The 21,593-nt window shown below is 38.2% G+C and overlaps 1 protein-coding gene across 1 annotated transcript; it reads right to left on the bottom strand.

The window, feature by feature from the left end:
* Positions 1–4,800: 4,800 nt before the first annotated feature.
* LOC118817441 (low choriolytic enzyme-like) lies at positions 4,801–8,146 on the bottom strand. The gene is made up of 8 exons (XM_036584141.1): positions 8,051–8,146; positions 7,197–7,227; positions 7,037–7,102; positions 6,684–6,842; positions 6,483–6,600; positions 5,406–5,584; positions 5,171–5,252; positions 4,801–5,082 (listed from the first exon to the last, which is right to left on the bottom strand). Exons 1-8 carry the CDS (start codon positions 8,117–8,119, stop codon positions 4,956–4,958), a joined length of 831 nt encoding a protein of 276 aa, XP_036440034.1. The 5' UTR covers positions 8,120–8,146; the 3' UTR covers positions 4,801–4,955.
* Between the last annotated feature and the right edge of the window lie 13,447 nt (positions 8,147–21,593).

Genomic DNA, 21,593 nt, shown 5'->3' on the forward strand with positions numbered 1-21,593 from the left:
AAACTCATAACGTCAAACCAAGCATAACACACCTCTTTACTTTATAAGGCAACATATGAGTGCTGGCTTTTTGGTGTCAAAGAGCGGAGAGGAAACAATAGCATGTAGTTCAATGGGATGATAAGAGATGCAAAAAGTGTGTAGCAATGTTACAAGTCATGCACTTGAACTATTAACCACGGGCCCCAAAAGAAAGCCATTTCTTAAATCTGCTGCCAGAGGAGTTTCATCACATGCACATTCCCACTGACCTCAGTAAAATAACTGTATCAAGTTTGATGCATGTAACCTGAGTTTCTATGTGCTACCATGTTTTCTATCACTGTGTAAAAGATGCACAAGGCTTCCTTTATTGTTGAATGCAGTGTGTCTTTTTCCATGCAAATGCACAAGTGCATTCAGAGTGCAGATTATATTGGTAAAAACGTACAATTCTCTTGTTTAATAAGAGCAACAATAAAGTGTGACTTATATTCTTTATTAATGGAAAAATCACTTTAATGATGTTTTGCAATCTCTCTCTGGGCATGGAAGGGTTTTCTCTTAATCAGGTTTGCCACAGCATTGCCTTGTTGTGTTCTACACAGTGGGCCTGTCCTCATGTGCACGTGTGCAGACCAAAACATTACAACAAAAATTCACTAGTGATACAATCATGACTGGCCTGCTTCGGGACCTTGCCCTATCAGTTCACATGTTTAGGAGCAGATGTTTTCTTCTTTGATGGTATAGCCACAGGTTCCTGATTGCTGGAGCAATTTCTTTAATGAGATTCCTGCATATTTTAATGTAGACCTGAAAACATGTTAGACTTTGTTTATCTGTGACAGTGCTTGTTCTGACTATTGAGGGACATAAGCAGCAGCTTGTGGTCCTACAGCCTCCAGGTGGCCCCCTAACAACTTCTGGATTATTATTGTACTATTATGTTGTCTTGTGGAGTATGTGCCCCTTTGCCTAAATGACTATTAATTTAATCCAAGAAAGGCGCTATAATGATGTGGACCGAATTTTAATGAATGCATCATTCATGATTCCGGTATGTTTAACAACCCTGTCTTTTTCTTGACCCTCAAATCACTACTTAAGTACATGAAGCAAATTAGCTGATGAAACTTAAGCCTAGTAGACTAGTTGGAGATAATTTTCTGTTGTAGCCTGTCTTGTGGTAGCAGGCTTAATTCAGTTAACCCATGTGTTTGTTCTGTTAATTAGCTTGTTTAACACATTTTATTGGCTGCCAGCTTTTAAGGGTCTCTGCATGCTCTGCATTACATTTGTAACACACAGCCAATTGCCTGATACATAAGGAGGAGTTAACAAAGAAGGAAAAAGAAATCATATTACCTTAACTTGTAGTAAGAAAAATATCTATAATGGTAAAGAAGCCACTGCAACCAGACATTAGATCCAGTTAAGCTTAAAGTCAGCTGGATAAGAAAAAAAAGACTGCGTTGTGAAACAGACCCCTAAATCCAGATTATATATATATATATATATATATATATATATATATATATATATATATATATATAGGTGAAGCTGATATAAGGCTTGGCCTATGAACTAAAACTCTGTGTTCTTACTATAGAATTATAGAATTAAACTCATACTGAATCAGAATCATTAATCCTCACTTTAAAAAAAGATCCGAAATAACAGTTAAAAAGTGAGCATTATTTTCACAAGTTGAAATTTGGGGTTTGGGGCTTTCCTCCAAATGGAAAGGACTAAAACTCTTTGTGTTTCGGTGCTGGCATGAAAATATGGGACAGCATTTTCAAATTGAAATAATTTTTTCATTTAAAAATTGAAATCCTTTAACTTTCCTACAAAAGAAATCAAAAAGAACTTAAAATAAACTTTAAAACAAAAAAGTTGGGATAAGGTCATGTTTACCACTGTGTTTCATTACCTCTTCCTTTAACAACACTCCTTAAGCATTTAGGAAATGAGGAGACCAATTGCTGTAGTTTTGAATGTGAAATGTTTTCCTGTTCTTGTTTGATATAGGATTTCAGCTGCTCAACAGTTCAGGGTCTCCTTTGTCTTATTTTTCATTTCATAAAGTGCCAAATGTTTTCAGTGGTGTCAGATCTGGACTGCAGGCAGGTCAGTTTAGCGCCTGGACTCTTTTACAACAGAGCAGTGCTGCTGTAATACATGCAGAATGTGGTTTGTCAAAAGATGTTTTCTCGATGGCAGCATATGTTGCCAAAACATGAATATATTGTTCAGCATTAATGGTACCTTCATTCATGTGCAGTAATGCACCCCTATACCATCATGAATACTGGCTTTTGAACTGTGCACTGATAATAAGTTAAGTGGTCTTTAGCCCAGAGAACACAGTGTCCATGATTTCCAAAAATAATTTCAAATGTTGATTTGTTGGACCACAGGACATTTTTCCACTTCACCTCAGTCCATTTTAGATTAGCTCAGGCCCAGAGAAGGTGGCAGAGTTTCTGGATCCTGTTCGTATATGGTTTCTTTTTTGCATTTTATAGTTTTAACTTGCATTTATGAATGCAGTGACAAGCTGCCTGAGGGCCCAAAGATCACGGCCAGCAAATACAATTTTTTGGTCTTGTCCCTTGCATACAGAGATTTCTCTGGATTCTCTGAATCTTTTAATGTTAACATGTACCATAGATAATGAAAAGCAAAAGTTCTTTGCTATTTAATGCTGAGAAATGTTACTCTTGAATTTTTGCACATGCACATGCAATTTGCCAGTCTTTCACAGAGTGGTGAAGCCTTCCTCATCTTTACTTCTGAAAGACTCAGCCTCTCTTTTTTTATATCCAATCATATTACTGACCTGTTGCCAATTAACCACCAGGTGTTTTTTTGGCATTACACAACTATATCAGCCTTTTGTTGCCCTGTCCCAACTTGTTTGGAATGTGTTGCTAGCATCAAATTCAAAATGGGCATATGAAAAAAATCAAAAAATAAAATTTCTCAGTTTCAACATTTTATGCTGTTTTGGTACTATTTTCAATGAAATATATGGTATAAATGATTTGGACATCATTGCATGGTTGTAGTAGAATGGTCCATATGTATTTCGGCTGTGGGCCCTAGGCGGCTGCCTATCTTTGTTTAGTGTAAAATCCGCCCTACATGTAAAATATATTCATGTCCACTATTAATAGGCACCAATAGTCCACTTTAAATCTTGGTGTAACATCATCCTTATCCTTAACTGAGAAATTCCTTTCCAAGGCCCCTTGTTAAACGCTTGAAATCATGGTCCCTCAAGGTGTATACCACTTGAAACCCTCTTTTTAACCTTTTACTTGACACCAAGGTGCAAAATACAGGGGGTCCTGGAGGGTCTGGGACCCTTTTAACCTCTTGGACTGTATTTTGAAAGAAAGTCATTTAATTATGTGGAAATACTTTCCATAATTCAATAACATGAAGCCAAAGAAAGATATTTTGGAGTAAATATTATGTAACTAACTGTACAAGCAATTTTGTAAATAAATACAAATAGACTAGCAAAATAACAGTATTGACTCTTTACTAACAGTAATAATTAGCTCTAAATGTCTCTATTAACTCTTGCAAGGAAAAAACTGGACCATGGAGTCTAGTGGCTGCTTGATGACTACCAGTTGTTTTGAAACACTCTGTTTAAACAGAATGTTTAAGAAATGCAAGCAGCAGATTTTGCAACACTTTGTGGGAGTGTGTTCATTTTGTCATGCTGCTGACTGCTGAGGACACTGCTGTTGCTTAATGCTAACGTTCTGGTGCATACACAAGCAGGAACATGCAAGAGGGTTAACTGATAATGATGATGAGGAATAATGACTGAAGCGTTTATCACACTGAAAGCCAGGATAAAACAGAGCTCAGAGTCTAAGATTACACCTGGGTTTCGTACTTCAGGTTTGGTATATGAATAAAGCAGGCTAGCTTTTTATAAAGCAGCTTTTTATGAATTTTATTACCATGAATAAGTTTTTCAGTTTTTTCTTGATTTATTTGTAGAATATTTTGTGACACCCACTGAGAAATATCTGACAAACAACTGGTAAGCCTGTCATCAGAGTCTTGATTATCAGAAGGAATGGAAATATATAATCGTGTGTCATCATCATAGCTATCAAAACTGATATCATGTTTCTTAATGACATCCCCTAAAAGTAACATTTACAAAGAGAAAGGGAAAGGCCCTAAAACTGAACTACTCCACAAGAATATATTTCTGTGATATACATTTATTTCTTAATAAATCTTCTTTTAAGAAGAATGAAACTGCATACAACAATGCTATTTTGTCTTTGTGAGGACCAGTTCCAACCTATTAGTCACAACACCACATGCACAGAGTTTGTTGAAAAGGATTAAGACCAGTTGGACTCTGCCTTAAACTAAGTTTAAAGTTGGCTGGGTAAATAAGAAATATTGTGTCACGGGACAGTCGCATGGATCCAGAATGCTGAGAAGGTTATCTCCAATCTAAATTGTAACTATGTGGCTTCATGGGGCGGCTGCTTTTGCAGTTATGAGGCTGCCCTGACCAGTGGTGTTTGACAGCATGAGCGGCACTCCTATGAAATGTGTGTGTGTGTTTGTGTGTGTAAGAGAGAGAATGTGTGTGTGTGTGAAACAGATTCTTTCAGATGCAGAGCTGTTTACATGATTATTGTGTTTTATGTTTAATCTCTTTTTTTGTAAGTTCTATGCAGAAGACATTTGTGTTTTTGATACAGATCTGTTGTGATTATCTAGTTAACCATAAATTATAATATGAGACCTCACAACTTTAGCCATTGCTCATTTAATGCGTCTTCAGAAACAGAAAGAAAACAGTGACTGTGAAAGCAATTCAGTTCAATTTCTTTTCAAAACTGACATTATCTGGTGTGTTTTTCAACAGAAATCTAAGATGATGACAGCAGAAGAATTTTAAATGCACTGAAATGTAAAAGAAAGACTCAATTACAGTAGAGTTTGTTGACACGCAGGATGTCGTTGGCGTTCATCTCAGTGGCAAGTCCAATTTCCACATCCGGGTTTGGAATAGGGATCATGGTTGGCTGACCATTCTTGGTAAAAGCATCCCTGGATACCATAAAGATCACATTAGAGGCCTCAGTGGCCTTCAACAGTGCTAGGGCTCAGAAATGACCAACCAAAAGCAGAAAGTTACCTTTCATAGTGCATAACAGACCCGTAGTCATAAGCAGTGCCCAAGTTGTTGGTGTCGACTTTTTTAAAGTTCCCTTCCATTCCTATGCGTAAATAAATGAGATGATTATGAATTAATCATCAACGTTAATCTTGTGTTTCTCTAAAAAAAATCAGTAACTGGTGAAGGTCCATAACTACAAATGTCAGCAGCATTTTGGAGAGATTGTTTATAGAGAAATTTCCATTCCTCTCACCTGGTAAGACATTTTGATAGAGGATTTTGATATGCTTGTCACGGTCACTGCGGCACTGCTCGTGATGGAAGCCCAGAGCATGGAGGAACTCATGCTGTATCACATGTTTGTAGATACACCCATCGCGTTTCAAAGACAAGATCTGCTCTCCCCCACTGCGACCCACAGAGGAGTAGCACCTATGGGTCACATCAAGAACAAACAGCATGGATCAAATTCTTAGAACTGTTAGAAATCAGTAAAATGGTAAAGACAATACAGAGATTTAAATCAGGGCCCAGAAATCACACAAAAATCTATCAGTTTGCTCTGAGCAGAACCAACATTTTAATGTTTCCTTATTCCATTCCAATTCTCTTCTTTTCATCCGGTCAGTTGTAACAAAATGAAAAACTGGTTAATTCCATTTCTTTTACATAGGCTGTAATTAAACCTGATCAGTGGTGTAGTCCTAAGACAAAAAGTGGGTACACTATAAATCTGCAGTAAACAAATTGTTTACACAAATACGCGAAATACGAAAAATCTTTAAAAGTCCCTATACATGCCCCGCTACACCACCTAATATAGTAAAAAAAAAAGGTTTTGGAAAGCTAGTAGACCTCCCAGGCTGAGAATTTTTTCTGAATATGAATCAGTAAACTGCTCCAAAATATTGCTATGAAATAGCAATAAATAATTTATGGGAGACTGTTCCGAGTCCAAGTCCAAGTGAAATGACACATGCTGTCTATTCAGTTTGTAAATTACTTAAAAAAATCTGCATAATGCACGTAAAATGATATAATCAAAAATCATGTGAGACATGATGTAGATCCTGTAACATTTGGCAAGTAAGACATTATTGATAAGCTGGTGGTATGACAAAATAGTTAGGGATGATTAAATTTTCAGTTGTGTTTTTTGTTTCTAGCAAAATATAGTTTGTTTCCAGTTTTTGTGGGATAAATTATTTCCAGGAATATTTCCTGGAATAAATGTGCAAATTGGTCTGTTAAAAATGTTTAGAAAAATTGTAATAGTCTGTGCCTGGAGAATCTGTGATCGGAAAACTTTTACAAAACTCAGCTCACATACCCTTCACGAGACTCAATCTGAATGTAGTCTTTCTGCTGTGTACGAGGTATAAATCGGACGCAGGTGGGTTTCTCAAAGGACCGCAGAGCATCCTCAATAATGCGTTTTTCATTGGGTCCTATCAGAGAGTAGCACATTAGATAGATCAGAAGGGGATTGTGATGCATTTTACTTTTAAGCCAGGTGAGATGCGTCACTTACCGTAGTGGTTGGAAATCTGATAGGGCACATAGACCTTTTTGTCTTTCTCTCTGGGCCATTTGCACCCTGGCTGACCAGATGTACACTTGTCTGCATTCTGCAACCCATCCTCCACAACAATGTCGCCAAACTTAATTATAAGACCATCCTGTGACTCTTCTGTGCCAAACATGAAGTGTGAATGAAGCACCCTGCATTACTTCATGGTTAAGTAATTGCTAATGTTAGTGTATTAAAGGGAATGTAGTGTTTTATAGTGCAGCATGGTGAAGTATATACACTTGCAGAGTGGTTTACTGAATTTTGTCATTTTGATGACCAGAAGCAGGAAAAAAATGTATTTGCAGTCTTACCGATGTTTTTATTAGCTCTTTCGATTAAGTCTGAGACAGAAAGATACTCCTCCTCAGTGTTGTTATCTGTGAAAGTGTTGTGTAACAAACAAGCATTATTGAGAATTTCTGTTAACACTGACATTTCCAACTCATACAAGTACTTTAAAAAATATCTCACCAGTCTCTTCAGGGCTCTCTTCAAGGGATGTCTAGAGTAGAGTAAACATTACATTTTCTAACACTTTTATGTTTACATTTGTATCTGCAATACTAATATTTGCAATAAATATCACCGTAAGTGCTTTTTTGGCTTAAATGGTTGACTGCAACAAATATACTAAAATTATACATTTTATATTTTTAACAAATGAACAATTTTGCTTTATGTTATGAACTGAAATGCTGAAACTGACTAGTGCATTTTAGAGAGAATTTTCAAGCATCTGAAAAATAACTAGAGTTGACATCAGATGGCAGTTACTGATTAAAAGGACAAAAAGAACAGCAAATGGATATTGGTACAGGAACATGTCTTACTTAAAGAAATCATGTTCACCAGTGGGGTCACACACAACACAAGCATCCATCAGCAGAAATTAGATTAGAAAACATGTAAATAAAACACATCAAAACTTGCTCACCCAACTCCACTTATTATAGAGTAAACATTACATTTTCTAACACTTTTATGTTTACATTTGTATCTGCAATATTAATATTTGCAATAAATATCATCACTGTCCAAAAAAAAAAACAACAAAACATATACGTCCATTTTTGCTGATTTAAATTTTTCTACATCATTTGAGCACAGTGGCCTTTACACTGTGTGAACATATCATGATGAATGGACCAAGAAAAATGCTCCAAAATTGTTGGAATTTCACTTTTGTACATTAACTTACATTAAATGTTAGTTGCCTTTTCCTTTAGCGTTAATTATTTTTTTTTATCAGAAATCTCTGTGCATGTGTGTGTGTGTGTGTGTGTGTGTGTGTGTGTGTGTGTGTGAGTGAATGTTAGTGAGCTTACCTTTATGGAATGACTCTGAGCTGGACTGATGCCCAGCAGCAGCAGGATGAGGGCCAGAGTCAGGTGCATGATGGGAGTCTACAGTGATACTGAAGATGGAAACGGGCCAGGCAGAGCTTCAGTTTATATACACTGACGACGGCCCAAAACTTCCCTCTCAGAGACCTCTGTGCCTGTTACTCAAAGCTGTGGCAAACCTAAATATGAACCAAAACTGGGCAATAGATTAGGCAAGTTTACTTTTGATCAAGAAAGTTTAGTATTTCTGCTGTTCTAACATACCAGTTTCAAGGGCTTGGTGAGTAGCAGAAGTGTTGAATTAGTTGTGTTAAATTGGAGAAAACAGAGAACTCAAGCAAAGCTGTGGCTTCCTACATAATATCTCTGCATGCAAAAATGATGTACTATTACTTATTTAAATATAATTTTGATGATGGCTTCCTTATATCAGCAGCACATACACACAAATATGACCAGCTAAATACAGTCATCGCCAAATCTGGTCAGTACTTAAACGGCTTGCACTCAAAACATGTTTTTCAAATAGTGAACTCCTCTTGAATGTGGTTAAAAGACTGATATTTGTATCAAATGTGTTAATATAGCACAGAGTTCACATTTTTCCATTGTAAATACAGGCTTTCTCAGTGCATATGAAAAAAACTGATTTGTGGCATGCTACTTAGCTTTGTTTTATATGACAGGAATGAGGCCCAATATACTAAAATATGCTAATGAAAGAATGTGCCAGATGCTGACGAGAGACATGAGGCCACTGCCTGAGCCCTAAGTGCTGAAGACAGAGGCTTGAATCTGCACTGTTCTTAGCACTAGAAGCTAGTGTGGGCTTAGCAAGAAGACCTAAACTACTTTACGCGCAACCATGCAGGTTCGTTCTGGCTCATTGAAGTGTTTCTGTATGCCGAGCTGTTAGATTAAGCAACTTTTAATTCATATCCCTGTTAACACCAGTGGCTAACATTAGCTTAGAGCGAAGGCCGCTAGCAATTCCAGCTTACTGATGCTGCACTGAGGCAAGTTATATATATATATATATATACATATATATATATATATTATATATATATATATATATATATATATATATATAAAGACTCAAATCTGAGCAACTGAAATTGTTTGACTTGTGCCGGAGTGACATAACAGAATCTTTCAGATTATTCAAGTTACAGTGGGAGCTTTGTTTCTGCTCTGTTTCACATAGAGACAGTGTGTAGGGTAACAGGGGAAGGGGCTGAGTTTAGAAATAGGATAGCAAGGAAATGTTTACAATTTGCATAATTGTGCATATTCATAGATCTTCAAATATAAAGTAACTGTGCATTAATATTTGCAGAAAAAATGTTTCTTTAAAAATAGTTTGCTACAGATGTTTATTTCATTTCACTTCAAAAATTAACAAAATATATAGTTTGACCAACAGTGGCCAAATGTTTGCATACAACCGCATATGCAACAAATCAGTGGTTTTATTGAATTTTTAGAAACTGAAATGAGTTCCTTCCATAGCTGGTAGCTTTATTAGAAACCTTCCAAAATTATCAGCTTCTGTCAGCTGTCCATCTAATCCTACTGAGTTAGATACTATGACCAAGCTCTTAGAGGATAATTTTCGATCTACTCTAGATAGTGTGGCTCCATTAAAAAGTAAAATAGTAAGGCAGAAAAAACTCGCCCCCTGGTATAATGACCACACTCGGGCTTTAAAACAGACTGCCAGACAACTTGAGCGAAAATGGCGCCTGACTAAGCTAGAAGTGTTCCAGTCCGCCTGGAAGGAGAGCCTTATAGACTATAGAAGAGCACTTGCTACAGCACGCTCAGCCTATCTCTCCTTTCTCATAGAAAACAATAAGAATAATCCTAGATTACTTTTCAGCACAATCTCTAAACTAACTGAGAACAAAACAGTTAGTGAACCCCAGATGCCACCAGCCTCTAGCAGCAATGATTTTATGAACTTCTTTAGTAATAAAATTGAAAAAATTAGGCAGAAAATTCTGAATATACAATTAAACTCTACAAACCTGCTTCCCCTTAATGCCAGCCTCAACCTTGAAAATATTATAATCCCTGCAGAGAGGCTGGAATCATTTACCTTACTCCAAGAAAATGAACTAGTTAAAATAGTCTCTTCCGCAAAAACATCTACTTGTATGTTAGATCCGATTCCTACAGGTTTACTCAAGGAAATTTTGCCAGAAATAACCAAGCCTTTTCTGTCAATAATAAACTCTTCTCTTAGCCTTGGGTACATCCCAAAATCTCTTAAACTAGCAGTAATTAGACCGCTGATTAAGAAAGCGAACCTCGATCCATGCAAACTATCAAATTATAGACCCATCTCGAATCTCCCCTTTATATCTAAGATCTTGGAAAAAGTTGTAGCAAAACAATTAAGCTCCTATTTGCATAGGAATCAAATACAGGAAAAATTTCAATCTGGTTTTAGGCCACATCATAGTACAGAGACAGCACCAGTAAAAATTGTAAATGATTTATTATTATTTTCTGACCAAGATCATGTGTCCTTGTTAGTCCTCCTCGATCTTAGTGCGGCATTTGACACAATAGACCACACTATCTTACTAGACAGACTAGAAAACCTTGTAGGGGTAACAGGAATAGCTCTTTCCTGGTTCAGGTCCTACCTCACTGATCGCTATCAGTTTGTTAATATAAACGGTGAATCATCTGTTCTCACAAAAGTAAAGTATGGTGTTCCATAAGGCTCTGTTTTAGGACCTGTATTATTCACATTATATATGCTACCACTAGGCACCATTATCAGTAAACACGGCATAAACTTCCATTGCTATGCCGATGACACTCATATATTTAGCAAGCGACCCAGATGATAGAATTAAACTTAGCAAGATTGAAGACTGTATAAAAGACATAAAGGACTGGATGTCGAGTAACTTTCTCCTTCTAAACTCGGATAAAACAGAGGTTCTGCTTCTTGGTCCAAAAGCAGCTAGAAACAAACTGTCTAATTTAACATTTAAACTTAACAATTTCTCAGTTGCATCAAGCTCATCTGTAAAAAACCTTGGTGTCATTATAGACCCTGATCTGTCCTTCGACGCACATATAACTAATATTACTAGAACAGACTTCCTGCATCTCTGCAATATTGCTAAATTGAGAAATGCATTATCTCTACAGGATGCAGAAAAGTTAGTTCATGCATTTATTACTTCAAGGCTAGACTACTGTAATGCCCTGCTGGCTGGATGTCCCAGCAAAAGCCTTAACAAGCTTCAGTTGGTCCAGAACGCTGCAGCCAGAGTCCTCACAAGAACCAGAAAGTTCCACCATATCGGCCCAGTTTTATCAACCTTACACTGGTTGCCAGTTAAATTTCGGATTGATTATAAAATTCTCTTACTGACTTACAAAGCTCTAAACGGACTCGCCCCTCTGTACCTGAGTGAACTTCTCTCCCACTATGAACCATCCCACCTACTTAGATCACAAGGTGCTGGCTTACTATTAGTACCCAGAATTAATAAAGTTATGTCAGGGGGGAGAGCTTTCTCATACAAAGCCCCCCGGCTTTGGAATAGTCTTAATGTGTCAATGGAATAGTGTTAATGTTCGGGACTCAGACACAGCCTCAGTGTTTAAGTCTAGACTAAAAACGTACTTGTATAGTCAAGCCTTTGGTAATTAGTTTTCCCTGTCAGTTCTATACCTGCCAGAGTCTCTGCTAACACTAATTTGTGATCGGTCACCCATTACAGAACTGACTCTCTGTGTGTTTTCCTCTCTTGTGTGTTTTCCTTTCTTTTCTTCGCGGAGCTGAACAGCTGCCTATCCTGTGCCTTCTGATGCTGCTGCCTTTTCTGCCTTGATCGGGTGCCACTGCTCGCCAGCCCTCTGGACCGGCTTACCAACATTGAGTCTCCTGCTGTACAACGCCGTACAAACCTCACCCTCACAACCTGACCCCACTGATACTACTGCTGTTGCTACATGAACTAATCAAAATTATTCACCTGAACCAATCATTTAAACTAATTCAAATGAATCAATCACCCATTGTAGAACTGACTCTGTTTTTCCTTTCTTTCCTTTGCCGAGTTGAACAGCTGCCCATCCTGTGCGTCTGATGCTGCTGCCTCTTCTGCCTTGATCTGGTGCCACTGCTCGTCGTGCAAACCTCACCCCCACAACCTGACCCCACTGATGCTGCTGCTGCTGCATGAACTAAACTATTCAAATTAATTGTTTGCTCCACATTTTACCCTGTTTTTGTACTATAATACTTTATACTAACAATGTTTACTATCCAGTGTTGACCAGAGGAGGATGGGTTCCCCTTGTGAGTCTTGGTTCCTCTCAAGGTTTCTTCCTGTTTCTCTAGGGAGTTTTTCCTTGCCACTGTCGCCACTGGCTTGCTCATGAGGGCTTGGACCCGGATTTCTTTTCTTTTTGTAATGCTCATTTCCTTGTAAAGCTACGTTGTGACAACACCTGTTGTAAAAAGCACTATATAAATAAACTTTACTTACTTACTTACTTACTTAGACATGTATTTTGGAGTATGCAAGAAAGATGCTCCTCCTCAGTGTTTTTATCTGTGAAGGTGTTGTGTAACAAATGGGCAATAATGAGGATTTCTGTTAACACTGACATTTCCAATTCATACAAGTACTTAAGAAATATGTTACCAGTCTCTTCAGGGCTCTCTTCAAGGGATGTCTAGAGTAGAGTAAACATTACATTTTCTAACACTTTTATGTTTACATTTGTATCTGCAATACTAATATTTGCAATAAATATCATCGTAAGTGCTTTTTTGGCTTAAATGGTTGACTGCAACAAATATACTAAAATTATACATTTTATATTTTTAACAAATGAACAATTTTGCTTTATGTTATGAACTGAAATGCTGAAACTGACTAGTGCATTTTAGAGAGAATTTTCAAGCATCTGAAAAATAACTAGAGTTGACATCAGATGGCAGTTACTGATTAAAAGGACAAAAAGAACAGCAAATGGATATTGGTACAGGAACATGTCTTACTTAAAGAAATCATGTTCACCAGTGGGGTCACACACAACACAAGCATCCATCAGCAGAAATTAGATTAGAGAACATGTAAATAAAACACATCAAAACTTGCTCACCGTCATAAAAATGGCAAATAAATAGCTTATTTGACAGGTAAGATTATTTAAAACAACTGAAGCTGTGATCATGGCCGTAACTAGCTAAGAGGACACTGAGGTCCGGACCTCGGTAGTTTCTTAAGGTTTTTTTTCTTGTATTTTCAGTCATCAAATTCAATATGAAAACAGAACGTTCTCTTAGTTTCATAAAAAGTAAGGTAACTAACGTTATCACGGCCCTAAAAACCCTGATGAAAAAAAAAAAACACAAACATCACAGACCAACATGCATTCTATGCTGGTTTAAGATGGTCTCTGCTAGTTTTAGCTGGTATAGAGCTGGTTTAGTTGGTCACTCTGCATGGTCATGCAGGTTGACCAGCATCAAAACACACAATCATGCTGGTTTTGTGGGTGATCAGCCATGCAAGTCTATGCTTTTTCTAGGAAGGAAATTAGGTAAATGCAGCTGCAAGAGAAAGATGGTTAAAGAAAGAGGAGAAAGCAGCTACGAGAAAGAGATAGTTAAAGAGAAGATAGAAGACTGCTAAGTAATGGAAAAGTTGGAGAGAATAAGCGTCAGATAGACAGAGAGTTGCTGGCTGGAACAGCTATAGGTAGGAATGTGCATCCACACGACCCAGTAACTTTTGTTCTGAAGGCTAAAGTCTTTCAGAGGAAGAAAAAGGTTCCATATTACAGAATAAATAGACAGATAAGTGTTATCCAGTGACAATGTTTAGTGAAAAGCGATTAAAGTATAATGTCCAGTGGGAAGACACATATCAGTGGCTGAGATACTCACCATCTGAGGATGCTGCATATTGTTCAGTGTGCATAGCATTTAATAATAACAAGGCATCTAACAGTTTTCATCACAATTGGTTTCAGAGACTGGAAAAATGTAGTTGGCGACAAGTGAGTAATAATTCCTAAACATGGTGCTAGTATAGGGCATCATAAGGCAGCTGAAGTTGCAGACAACTTTCTCTCCATAGTGAATAGACAGAAGAAGGACATTGGATCTGTCATCAGTGCATCGTACAATGAAAAGGTAGGGGCAAATACCAAAAGCATCTTGTCAATTACTGATGTAATCCTAATGCTTGGCAAAAGAAACATTGCTTGTCAAGGAAACTGGAAAGGAGATTGTGTGATGGTAACTTTCAATCATTTGTTGATCGAAAATCGGGCTTTGATGATTAGCTGAAGCGGCAAATATTTGTCCCCTAAAATCCAAAATGAACTCATAGCATGTTGTGAGGCTGAAATCAGAGATGATCTAATCAAAAGAATACACAAAGCAAAATATTTTGCTGTGTTGGCAGATGAAACCATGGATATCAGTGGTGTAGAGCAAATGTCTATCTGCATACGGTAAGTTTTGCAGGAAGACGAAACGACAGAAATACGTGAAGACTTCCTAAGATTCTGTCCTTTGGAAAAACAAGATGCTGTCACATTGGCCACAACAATTCTTTCCCAGCTGGAAATGTGGGGTGTACATCCTGCCTTGGGGACAGGGTTACGATGGGGTATCAACAATGAATGGCAAACTTAATGGAGTTCAGAAGAAAATTCAGGATCTCCAACTAAAGGCTGTGTATACACACTTTAGGAGCCATGCTCTTAATCTTGTCTTAGTACATGGGTGTTCAGATATTCCATTACTGAGAAACACAATGGGCACTGTTGAAGATAGCTGCATCTTTTTTCTGCATCCGCCACAAGGAAAAGTGCACTTCAAGAAAAAGTATTTGGAGAGGTCAGCAAAGAGAGTAACCAACCATCCAGAAAAGCAGGGATCCCTATGATATCTGACACCAGATGGGGTTCTATAGTAAGTACACTGGGAGCATTTGTGGAGAAGTTCACTACGGCTCACTAGCCACGTTTACATGCAGCCTGATAATCCGTTAATAATCCGACTAATAGCTCAATCGGAATAGAATACGTCCATGTAAACACTTCAATCGGAATAGTCTAGTCCGATTGAGGCCATTCGGAATACAATTTCTATCCGATTAAACGAGGTGGGTAATCCTGTAAATGATCCGTTAAATACAAGAATAATAGCCATGTAAACGCCCGTATCGGATTACATTTCCAATCGGAACGTGTAAGTACGTTCTGCGCATGTGCGTCGCGTCATATCAAAAGCACAGAACTCATAAACCGGCTCTGGCAAAAGTTCATAACGTTCAACATGGCGGAGCAGAAACTGGTCTGCAGAGGAGACGAAGTTTATGCAAAGATCTTTAAAAGACGGCGGTGGGACGTCCAGCTTTATGTGTCTCAGACACGTCTTCCTCTCGGCCTTCTTTAATAAGTACATGTGAAGTCTGTTTTCCTGAGTCTGACATCATTTTAAAGCAATTAAAAACTCCAGCGCACCAACTGGAAACTCATCTCACTCGGACTGGACCTCACGTGATGCTCGCTGTCATGGTAACGTTTACACTAAGTGGAACTCCACGCATGCGCGTCATTTTGGATCGGATTACTTGTAGTGAGCATACAAACGAAGGTTTTCATCAGGTTGTTGAATAGAGTGTGCATATAAACACCTCAGTCTTAATCTGTAATCGGAATATATTCATTTGGATTGGCAAAAATATTTGCATGTAAACACAGCCAGTGTGTCCTGGAGACCATGGAAACAACAGGGACCTCTGCTTCAGTTAAAGCAAACACATTGCACCATGCAATGGAGTCCTTCGAGACAACTGTTACATCCGTGATGGCCAACAGCGTGCTGGGCTGTCTGAAGCCGCTGGCCCAAGAACTGCAGTCTACCAATGTGGATGTAATTGAAGCAAACAAAGAGGCAAGAAATATTAGTCAGGTGATAGCTGAACAACGAAATGAGAAAGGTTTTATCCTTTCTTAGACCGCTGTACTAGTGAGTTGGATTTGAGATTTGCTGAAAGAAATGAGCCTGCCTTGCTAACAGCTCTCTTAGTGCCAAAACCCTTAAAAACACTGACTTGGCATTGCTCCCTGACATTAGGGGAATACCCCAGATCTTTCTCACACTCACTGTCACAGCATATTCATGTGAAAGGTCATTTTTAGCCTCACCGAGGCTTAAGACCTGGCTAAGAGGGAGTATGACAAATGTGTTTGTGATTAGTAATAGTATTTTTATGTATGCTTTTTCAGTAATTAGTAAGGAGAAGCAAGAGACAAGGACAAGCACATATACAGAGACAGACAGACAGAGAGAGAGAGAAAGAGAGAGAGAGAAAAATAAGAGAGGTAAATGTAAATCAAAATAAATTTAAATTAATTTACACGGTCTAAGTGGAGTCAAAGCAGTTTATGGGAGAATGGATAGGTAACATTAATTAGAAATCAGCATTTGATGTAGTAGACATTCAGTATTGTGGTGGTCTCTACAATCTCTACAATTTCACGATTACAATTTGGATAAACATGAAATGTCAACATCAAACAAACCATACACGTGACAAAACAAATGACAGAATTACACAAATCATAACACAAAGGAAGATATGACTTTAGTTATAATAGATTCAAGACAGAGGAAGGCTGTATGCAAGAGAAAAAAGAATGTGTTTGAAGGTTGGAATTGAACAAAAACAGACAGTTTGACTGTTGAACATGTAAAGGGAAAGAGTTTCAGAGATGTGGAGCAAGTCTGGAAAATGCTCGATCACCAGAGCTACAGAGGTTGGAAGAAGGAATAGTAGTCCAGCTGTAGAAGACAGCAGAGTAGGACGTTTTGGAGAACTGGTGTACTGGAGTGATGTGAGCGATTCTGGAACATCTGAAGTATATTAAGTAATGGCGAGCTAATGCCTGCAAGAAGAGAGCTGTAGTAGATTTAGAACCAATGAGTTCAGTTTAGTACTGATTTGTGTTTCATCCAGTTTCTAATTTTTGAGAGTCACAAGGTTACCAAAAGGTGGGTTACTAATGGAATTAGTCCAAAGATAAATCTGTGTGTCATCTGCATAACAATGAAAGTCGAGGATCAAACGCTGTAGGATCTGACCAAGTGGGGGTACGTAGATAATGAATAATAAAGGTCCAAGTACTGAACCTTGTGGGACCCCTCGAATAACAGTGGAAACAGAGGAGCTGTATCCAGAGAGACTAACAAATTGCTTATGATCTGTTAGATAAGAAGTGAACCTTACAGCTTACTCAGTCTTGAAAGGAGGATGGAATGGTGTGTCACTGTGTCAAAGGTGGCACTTAAATCAAGCAGAACAAGAATATAAGAGCACTAGCATCTGCAGTTACAAGCAGATCACTGACAACCATAACAAACGTCGTTTCAGTACTATGATATGGGCGAAAACTGGACTGTTCGTTTCTTTATAGGATTTGAGTTGGATTGCAACTAATCACTCAATGACTTTTGACAGAAATGGAAGATTTGAAATAGGATGCTAGTTATTTAAATTGGATGGGTCAAGGCCAGTATTTTTTAAAGATAGGGTTTAATGCAATTGTTGTGTAGGGCAGAAAACAATGAGCGGTTAATGATAGAAGTGAGATGGGGGTCCAAAGCAGGCATACAGGCTTCAGGTAGCAGTGTAGGTAGGGGATTGAGAGAGCAGGTCATACTTTTAGAATTGGTAATGATGTCACTGATCTCACTACACTGACTAACAATGTTAAGAGCAGGGAAACATTGGGAGGATATGGTGCAGTCTAGTGGCTGAGGAGTCATAGAAGAGAAGAGGATGGTTTTAGTCGAGGAGACCATAAGATGTTTGTTGAATTGGACATTTTACTTTCGAAGAAATGTAAGAAAGAATTACAGAGTTCAGAGGAAGATGCTACAATACTTTCAATCTGTTTAAAAAGCTTAGAAACAGTTGAAAATAGAAAACAGGTTTTAATATTTGGCCTACTAATGAAACTAGAGGGATAACTAGATTTATCTACACAGCATGTAAGGCATCTCTATATGCACACACGTTGCTTCTAAGCATCAAAAGTTTTTTTACAGCATCTCAAACTGATGACCATGCACCAAAAGTTTTTTTTTTTTTACAGTCTCTTGAACTGATGACTAGTTCAGTTCAGTTCAGTTCAGTTCAGTGGTGTACCAGGGAGCAGAAGTGGTGAAAGAAATGGTTTTGGTTTTTACAGGGACTAATACATTGAGAGACTCAGAGAGAGCCATATTAGGTATTGTAGCATGATCCCTGGGAGAACAAGGAGCAGAATGGAGTGGAAAAGCCATAGTGATAGACTGGATAAGAGAACAAGGGTCTACAGATTTTATTGTGGAAAGCGACAAGCCTTTTTAAGGTAAAAGGTAAACCATTATAGTTATGTGATTACGTTTTCCTGTAATTAAGTAAAAAGTTTAAATTCTTGCAGTTCTCCATTGGCAAAAGTATGTGGACTCCCCTCCAAATTATTAAGCTCAAGTGTTTCAGAAACCCATTGCTGACAGGTATAAGATCAACCACATAGCCATGTAATCTCCTTAGGCAAAATTTGTCAGTAGAATAACTCATACTGAAACTCTCAGTGACTTTAAACTTGGCACAAGTCAGTGTGTGAAATTTCTGCCATGCTAGATCTGACCCGTTCAGCTAATACTAAGTGATATTATTGTGAAATGGAAGCGTCTAGGAGCAACAACAGCTCAGTCATGATACCATGCCAACTCAGAGCAGGGCCACCAAATGCTGAGGCATGTTGCACTTTGTTGCGCCACTGACTACAGAGTTCCAAACTGCCTCTGGAAGCAACAATAGGACAGGAATTGTGCATTGGGAACTTCATGAAATGGATATTCATGGCCAAGCAGCTGCACATGAGCCTAAAATCACTATTCGCAATGCCACCTTTGAATTCTGGAGCACTGGAAGTGAGTTTTCTGGAGAGATGAATCATGCTTCACTATATGGCAGTTTGGTGGACAAATTTGGGTTTGCCGCATGCCAGGAGAATACTGGAAGGCATAGTGCCACCGGTAAAGTTGGTGGAGAAAGAATAATTATATAGTTATATAGTATATAGTAAGTGCACCTGTTACAGACTGTAGTCCATTTGTTTCTGTTTCTGCATACTTTGTTAGCTCCTTTTACCCTGTTCTTGAATGATCATGACCCCCAAGGACCACCACAGAGCAGGTATTATTTGGGTGGTGGATCATTCTCAGCACTTCAGTGACACTGACATGCAGGTGGAGTGTTACTGTGTGTTGCACAATGCAAGTGGATCAGACACAGCAGTGCCGCTGGAGTTTTTAACCCCTTAAATGGTCAGGGCCCAAAGTTTTGTTACACACTTCTATAACCTAAGAATAGCTCAGCCAGTTTGCATTGGAGTCCCTAGTTACTGAATAAAAAGCCTTAGTATGTAATAAATCTAGGATTTTAAGAGTGTCCACTCACTGTCCACTCTGTTAGACACATCTACATTGCTGGCCCACCTTGTAAATGTAAAGTCAGAGATGATAGCTCATCTGTTGCTGCAAAGTTTGTGTTGGTCATCCTCAGGAAGGAAGGGTTCCTTTATAAATGTATTCTGTTACAGATTACTGATTACCTGATAACAAATGTAATTGTATCATAATCTCAAAGATTACTTTATTAAAATAATGAAATCTAATTACTTTCCATTACTTTTGGATCACTTGATTAATTTATAAACTTGTGTAGTTAAATAAAGATGAGGTAAAAATCACCAAAAATAATGAATGAGACTCTTTTTACCAAGACTTTAACTTAATGCAAATCAAAGAGCAGAGTGGTAGATTACAGCTGATTTATACACTATATGGACAAAAGTATTGGGACACCTACACATTACACCCACAGAAGCTTTTATGACATCTCGTTCTAAATCCATAGGCGTTAATATAAAGTTGGTCCCCCTTGCAGCTATAACAGCTTCCACTCTTCTGTGAAGCTTTCTTCAAGATTTTGGGAGTGTGTCTGTGGGAATCTTTGCCCATTCATCAAGAAGAGCATTTGTGAGGTCAGACACTCACGTTGGACGAGAGGACCTGGCTCACAAGCTTTGTTCTAGACCATCCCAAAGGTGTGGGCTCTGTGCACGCCAGTCAAGTTCTTCCACACCAACTCACCCAGCCAGGCCTTTATGGACCTTGCTTTGTGCACTGGGGCTCAGTCATGCTGGAACAGAAAAGGTCTTCCCCAAACTGTTCCCACAAAGTTGAAAGCAAGCAATCGTCCAAAATGTTTAGGTATGCTGAAGCAAGATTTCCTTTCACTGGAACTAAGGGGTCTGGGCCAACCCCTGAAAAACAACCCCGTAGCATTATCCCACCTCCACTAAACTTTACAGTTGAAGAATGGTAAAGTTCAACATGCAAATGCAATATAGTTCAAAACTATGTGACTTTTAAAAAAAAAGAAATAAATCTGTTGCTTATACTAAAGTCGAAAGATCAATCAGGCAGAAATCTTATTTGAGACCCCTCATCAACAATAATTACAAATAGATGCCATTCTAAAAACTTACTGGCCAACATTTGTGTTCTCTCTGCTAAAAGGCTGTGCAGGGACTGATGATGGTAATTTGTAGACGCTCCATAATCTGCTCTCAGTCGTTTCAGGTCAAAAACTTTAACGTGTACTATAGTTTTAAAAGGCACTCATTTCACACAAAAACTAAGCCGAAGCTGATCGTCTTAGTTACAAATAATGATCATTTACAGAAATTTACAATTTGCACCCTTTACTGAAAACTATTGAAGGAAGAAATAACACAAAGGAAACTAACTTTGAGGCTCACAAGACTTTGCTTTTCACAATTCATAGCTGTTTCTTAATATTAGCTCACTTCAGCATTAAAATCTGGCAAGTTAACATTCGCAAAAGCTACATTTATAACTAGCCAAACTGCAGAATTTCACGGAGGAACAAAAGAGAATAAAATAGTTTATTTCCAGATTAGATCAGTTTGCTACGGAGCCCTGCTGGTGACATTCTGCATAAATAAAAATAACGCGTGGCCATGACTTAGTAAAGCGTGGGAGCGAGATAATTAAGTCTTGACCACAGCTTAAGAAGGCATGATCTCATTCCCACGCCTTACTTATTCGTGGCCTCGCATTAGCATTTCGTTCCCACACGATATTTGACTGGTTCAAATATCTTCAGGAAAATGCTACAGTTTTCAGTTCTGACAGTGAAAGTAAGATGCTTACTAAAAGTTCTGTTGACTGGCTGAATAAAAGACTGTGAACAGCTGCTGGGGAGGGAGATTCTTCAGAAATCTCTCCTGGCAGCAAAGGCCTCTGCCATCCTCTTCCCCACGTTAAAAACTCTTAAAATCTACACGATTCATGGGACATATTTCCAGAGTTTTTTCTGAAAGAATGTCAAGTCTGGTTTGTTTAGGTGAAGTGGGGGCTCTCTCTTTTTTTTAGCACACTGGATCT

Source organism: Colossoma macropomum, unplaced genomic scaffold (genome assembly GCF_904425465.1).
Source record: "Colossoma macropomum unplaced genomic scaffold, Colossoma_macropomum, whole genome shotgun sequence".
NCBI classification, from domain to species: Eukaryota; Metazoa; Chordata; class Actinopteri; order Characiformes; family Serrasalmidae; genus Colossoma; species Colossoma macropomum.